The 6419-nt window shown below is 47.6% G+C and overlaps 1 protein-coding gene across 1 annotated transcript; it reads right to left on the bottom strand.

The window, feature by feature from the left end:
- Window positions 1–562: 562 nt before the first annotated feature.
- On the bottom strand, window positions 563–4313 carry LOC125535162. The gene is made up of 2 exons (XM_048698209.1): window positions 2230–4313; window positions 563–1986 (listed from the first exon to the last, which is right to left on the bottom strand). The coding sequence occupies exons 1-2, from the start codon at window positions 2313–2315 to the stop codon at window positions 1314–1316; spliced, it is 759 nt and encodes a 252-aa protein (XP_048554166.1). The 5' UTR covers window positions 2316–4313; the 3' UTR covers window positions 563–1313.
- Window positions 4314–6419: the final 2106 nt, after the last annotated feature.

Below are 6419 nucleotides of genomic sequence, written 5' to 3'. Positions count from 1 at the left end.
TTCCTTTATCATGGAAACATGACACGGCCTCAACTATATTAAGGAAGCAATATTTCAGTTAAAATTTTGGATGAAATTCATTAGATTTACCAGTGTGGATGAAATTCATTGGATAATATATTTTCAGTAGGGGATGATATCTTGAAATCTCATACGGAAGTTGTGGCATATTGTGTTGGTAGATGGGTGGGCTTGTGCTAAAATCCAATTGTTCGCAATTAGCTATATGCCATGGAAATTTAAATATGGGACTGAACTCAGCCAAAAGTTTATAAATTATTCTCCAAAATTCCCATAAAGTTGCAAAAATTACTGTTAACTCTCGAAGAAAGTAACTGACTTTCAAATGACAGAAACAAAAAGGCAAATAGCTCTGTCTATGAAAAACAAACACAGCGACGCTGGGTGGGCACGCGAGGCCGACGCCACCAATACCGGCTCAGGGGAATCTTATCTTACTGTAATGTGCTGGTTGAACTAGTATAAGCAAAGCATCTTTCTCCTTCGATTTGGTACAAAGCATCTTCTCTGGTACAACTAGGTGTGTACACAGGCAAGCAACAACGATCACCTCTTGTTCCCTACCCACACGGGCATGAGCCTTATCCTAATACACACTTGTCTTTTCTTCTCTCCTCTGCGCATTCTTCACACCCAGGGCGGGCGGCCGGAGGCCGGCATGTTTACCGCCAGGCAGCAGCAGTTGCCCGAGACCGTCGGGCACCAAGCCACCAACAGGTTCCGTTCAGCGAGGTGATTCCATTTTCTATGCTCTATTGCCGACGAGCCCCTGTTGCATCTAGATACTCGTTGTTTTCGTCCTTTTTCCCCTTCTCCGCACGGCTCACTGGACGGCAAGGTGAGGGTCGACGGTTCAACGCAAAGTAAAATACGAGTAGACATTGTGTTTTGCCGAACACGTACGTCATGCTTGGTTGTGCTGATTTTTCTCCCGCTCATTTTTCAACGCTTATGATGGAAAAGGCTCGCTCCCGCTTTATATATAAACCACATCCATCAAGTATACCAAGTTTATACAATTCAAAAGGAAAGCAATAAAATCACGGAAAATAAAGAGGTTCGCACCGGGCCGGGGGCAGCACCACAAACAATAGCCCCAAATCCACAAGGTACAAGCCTAATCACAACAAGGTTAGTACGTACCGGGGCCGGGGACACCTGATGAGACGCACGGATAAAAGAATTATATATACACACAATGCAATTCGCCTCAAAATGTATATACACGTGGAACGTTTGGACGTTAGAACTAGAACAAATGAGTAAACCGGTGCCCTAGGACTAGGTTCAGATCATCCTTCAAACAAATCATTTATCACCATTTCCAATTCCTCGGCAGTGCACATCTTTTGTTTTCCTGCCATGACTCGCTTTCGGCAATGTAGCGCCCGTGAGAGGCGACTCTGATTCTTCCTCTGGGCCAAGAATGAAACCTGGTACTGTGGAACAATCAAACCCACAATCTCTTTCCGTAGCTTGTACCTGAGGTTAGCATTAACCTTCAGTGTCATCTGACGTCTGCAGATGATACAAAATTCATCACTAAACTTATCCAAACGGTCTAGGTAGTTCATCAGAGGCGCCCAGCACTCATCCAAGTAGCTGGTCTTGTATCGACGGAACATCGCACTGAGCCTACTCTCTAGTTCTACGTTTGAAAAGGTTGCTCCTCGACCACGCATAATCAGCAAAACATCATATGCATTGCTGAACAGGAAAATGTATTCTCTACACTTTTCACCCTGCCATATCCTTCGCGCATCCCCCTCCAGCTTACAGCCCCAGCCGTCAAGCATCTGAGAGAGAAAATCAGCCGTGCATCCGATGGCATGTGCTGATTCCAGAGCTTCAACGAGATGTCTGTTTGCTAGATGAATTGTGGATTCTTCGACGTCATCTGCGCTGAGAAGTATTGTCCCAAAACCATCCACCATCTTCTGAAGGATACCAGCAGCCTCACCAGATCTGTTAAAAGACCAAGACATCACACTGTTAGGAACAATCTGGAATACCTTAAATCATCGGGAGAAAAAGGAATAACTCAAATGACATACTGCCACATTTCCCCCCTCCGATTTCTATTAAGGAAACAAAAAAACGAGCTACAAGCACCAGTTCACCCCTACCAAATAACTACTAGTAGGAGTAGTAGAATACGAAGGCTTAATTGGTTTCCAAAATTTGAGAACAACTTAAAAAAAGGCTCACCTGTCGAATGTAGCATGGACGAAGGCTCGGCGTTCCACTTCCACACAAGCCCCTGCATCGCACTCGCACGAGCCTCCTCGGATCATGTCCACGGAGTCGGCGCCTGCTACTTCATGGTACGTGATTGACGGATTCCTCCGGAAGTGTGCAGCCACAGCCGGGGTTGCTTCGTGTCTGCCGCTGCTCGAGGCGGCCCCGCCGGCGCCGTAGGGCTTGCCAGCGGGAGGGAGGGCAGCGGCGCCTGCTGCTTCCAGGTACCGGATTGACGACGGATCCCTCCGGAATTGTGCAGCCGCGGCCGGGGCTGCTTCCTGCCTGTCGCTGCATGAGGCGCCCCCGCCGGCGCCGTAGGGGTCGCGCTCGCCTCGGGGAGGCGTACCAGCTGGAGGGAGGGCAGCGGCGCCTTCTGCTTCCTGGTACCGGATTGACGACGGATCCCTCCGGAAGTGTGCAGCCGCGGCCGGGGCTGCTTCCTGTCTGCCGCTGCTTGAGGCGCCCCCGCCGTCGCCGTACGGCTCGCGCTCGCTTCGAGGAGGCGTGCCAGCGCCATCGGGAGGTATGGCAGCGGCTTCCACCTCAGCCTCGTCAGCGTCCTCTGGAATCGCCGGGATCTGGTCGGGGGTCGGGCGCCCCGTCAGGCAAAGGGTGCAGGTTCCCCCAAAGCCAGAAGACAAGTACCACCAGCGCGGCGAGGAGGGTCGGTGGCGGATCGCACGAAGGGCGCAGCGGCGCCGGCGTGCGTGTCAGGTTGCAGGAGATGTTGAGACGCTCGAGATCAGCCATGGCAAGTGCTGTTTCTTGTTCCGCCAGCGGCGTTTATATAAGCGGGGTTGGTGGTGGTGGTGGTGGAAGAATAGTCCAACTCTTTGTTTTTATATATATAATTCTGTTGTATATATCCATATAATTAGGCCAAAAAAAGATAACATAGGAGGGGTTTGAACCGCGACGTTGTTGTTCTAGAATGCTCAGCGTCCTAGTAACTTTTACACAGTAGAGACGGAGACAGGACACAGAAGATCATACATACACATATATACCCTCCTTATGAACGCACGCATTGCACATTCTAGCTCTATGAACACTTCTGAGAAACTGAGCCGATACCATCTTGAGTTTAATGAAGTAGTCATGGGCGTCTTCGTTGTCGATGGAAACATCTCCTCCCACCAAACGCACATTACCTGTCGTGACTTTAGTTCAACTTTAGTTTAAATCTAAACTAAAGCCACGATACCATTTTTGAATCGGGGGGAGTAGATCCTTTGGGAATTTACGTGAGGGCTTAGGTGGGAGTTTTTGGTTGGATAAAATGAAGGGAAGGGAAAGGTATTATTATTTTTCACCGATTTTTAGTTAGGGTGGGCTCCTCAGCCTGATTTACACCCAATCAAAAAAGCCCACCTCAACCTCTCTGTGAACCCCGTAAAAGAGATGTTCGTGTGTGTAGCATTGCTCCTTCTTTGTTCTTGTTAGCAATGTACAAGGATGGTGATCTTGGATGAGTTTTTCTCTGTGTTCAGATCTCCTCTCAAGTTTCCACGATCACATATGCATGATAGCTCACGGTTGTAGTGAAATCATCATTGTTTACTTCTTTTACAACGCAGTGCACGTGCATCTCATCAGCATGTGAAAATGGTGGAATCTTATTTTTACTTGGTTATCCTTTTGTTGCGAGATCAGATCCATTATAAAAGTTCACCGAAAATGCGAAGCATCTCAAATATTTTAAAAAATAACATTAAGATTCTGAGACCACCAAACGATGACTACTGCTGCCAGAATGAGCCACCGACGCCCTGCTGTCGCCGCTCCCTTACCGGAGCCGGCGGCTTGACCTTGTCGATGATAGCCTGGAAGTCTTCGTGGACATGCCCCTAAGACCAGTGTCCTGGAGCCGCATTCGTCGCCGTTATACTCTTGCATATATCTGAAGCACCTGAGACCAAATGACACCACATGACGAGAAACCCTAATCTCACCGGCCTAAGAAGAAGGCAGGAATTTACACAGAGCTCCGTCGACTACGTCAAGACAGGCGAACTCGAGGAGGCGGTGAAAGAACATGCGGTGCCCCCATGTTTGGTTTTGGTAATTGATGACAATCTCTATGGACTAATGGTTGCCTTGAGTTATATTTGAAGGCTTTGTCCATAGGCTTTTCTTGGAGTACATGTGTTGGTTTCAAGGAGAGTTTGTGTCGACCAAGATGCTATTCAAGGAATTACCTAAAGATTGGTCTTGTGAGAGGTTGATCAAGACTAAGTCAAAGAGTGAATCAAGTTGATCAACCCACAAAGCGTAGAATATGTACCGAGAGGGATCCAGTGATCCCATGGTATGATAAGCATTGTCAATTACGCTTTGTGTACTAACCCATGGTCTTCGTGAGGGTTCTTTGTGGGGTAAGGTTGCGGTGTGCAAGTTCAAGTGGAGCATCACGAAGAGATCAAATGCTTGAAGCTTGCCGTCCTTTGTGGTGACAATGGACTTGTGAAGATGTGCGGAAGAGTGGCTCACCCATAGTGGAGTATGGGGGAGCAATCAACTAGTCTTCATCGAGTCAACACAATCAAGAAAGGTGGTCCAACTTGAGGGAGTCAAGATCGTCATCATCTAGCTCAAGTGGACCATGTGCAAGGCAAAGGTTTGCCCTTGATAGGTTTTCTATTTTACCGGTCTCATGATGGTAGTTGGGAGACCGGGTTATAGGATCAATTGTCGTACTATCAGGGGGGGCTCTCGATGAGTAGCTTGATCGTATCATTCGTTGAGAGCTCAAACCATTTCATCCTTGCATCATCTTTCTTGGTTCTCGTTTGGTTCTCTTTGTGAGTCTTAGAGCTTATGGTCATCTTGATTACAAGCTCGAGTTCATCGAAAACGGAGTTCACATGCATCTTCTATGATGTTTTCGATGTTGGAGGTTATGCTCGTTCTTCTCTGTTGGAGGTCTCACTCCTCCATTTGTTAGGCATACCTCCCCTGCCTCTTCTTACTATAACCAGTCGCTGTTTTGATGCTACTCGTCATCTTGTTTCCAACAAGCTTGACTTTGCTCAATTCGGAGCTCATATGCAGAAGTTATGGCAGTTCTTATTTTCTTGAGTGTGGTTTTTGTCTAGTCCCAGCAGTAGTACCGCGAGCCCAAGCGGTAGTACCGCTTGGAGCTCTCAGCCGTAGTACCGCTGCAGTGCCGCTCTTCTACCGCCTCGATTTTGGGTCCTGCTCTTTTCGTGTCGGTTTTAGCAGTAGTTGCACGGCAGTAAGGCACGGTAGTACCGCCTAAGCGGTAGTACCGCTCCGGTCGGGCGGTAGTTGTTGGAAATATGCCCTAGAGGCAATAATAAAAGCATTATTATTATATTTCCTTGTTCATGATAATTGTCTTTATTCATGCTATAATTGTGTTATCCGGAAATCGAAATACATGTGTGAATAACAGACACCAACATGTCCCTAGTGAGCCTCTAGTTGACTGGCTCGTTGATCAACAGATAGTCATGGTTTCCTGACTATGGACATTGGATGTCATTGATAACGAGATCACATCATTAGGAGAATGATGTGATGGACAAGACCCAATCCTAAACATAGCACAAGATCGTATAGTTCGTTTGCTAGAGTTTTCCAATGTCAAAGTATCTTTTCCTTAGACCATGAGATCATGTAACTCCCGGATACCGTAGGAGTGCTTTGGGTATACCAAACGTCACAACGTAACTGGGTGACTATAAAGGTAGACTACGGGTATCTCCGAAAGTGTCTGTTGGGTTGACATGGATCAAGACTGGGATTTGTCACTCCGTGTGACGGAGAGGTATCACTGGGCCCACTCGGTAATGCATCATCATAATGAGCTCAAAGTGACCAAGTGTCTGGTCACGGGATCATGCATTACGGTACGAGTAAAGTGACTTGCCGGTAACGAGATTGAACGAGGTATTGGGATACCGACGATCGAATCTCGGGCAAGTAACATATCGATTGACAAAGGGAATTGCATACGGGGTTGATTGAATCCTTGACATCGTGGTTCATCCGATGAGATCATCGTGGAGCATGTGGGAGCCAACATGGGTATCCAGATCCCGCTGTTGGTTATTGACCGGAGAAGTCGTCTCGGTCATGTCTGCTTGTCTCTCGAACCCGTAGGGTCTACACACTTAAGGTTCGGTGACGCTAGG

This window comes from Triticum urartu, chromosome 2 (assembly GCF_003073215.2).
Source record: "Triticum urartu cultivar G1812 chromosome 2, Tu2.1, whole genome shotgun sequence".
Lineage (NCBI taxonomy): Eukaryota > Viridiplantae > Streptophyta > Magnoliopsida > Poales > Poaceae > Triticum > Triticum urartu.
Note: the sequence above shows the minus strand (reverse complement) of the source record. Positions and strands in the feature narration are given on the sequence as shown.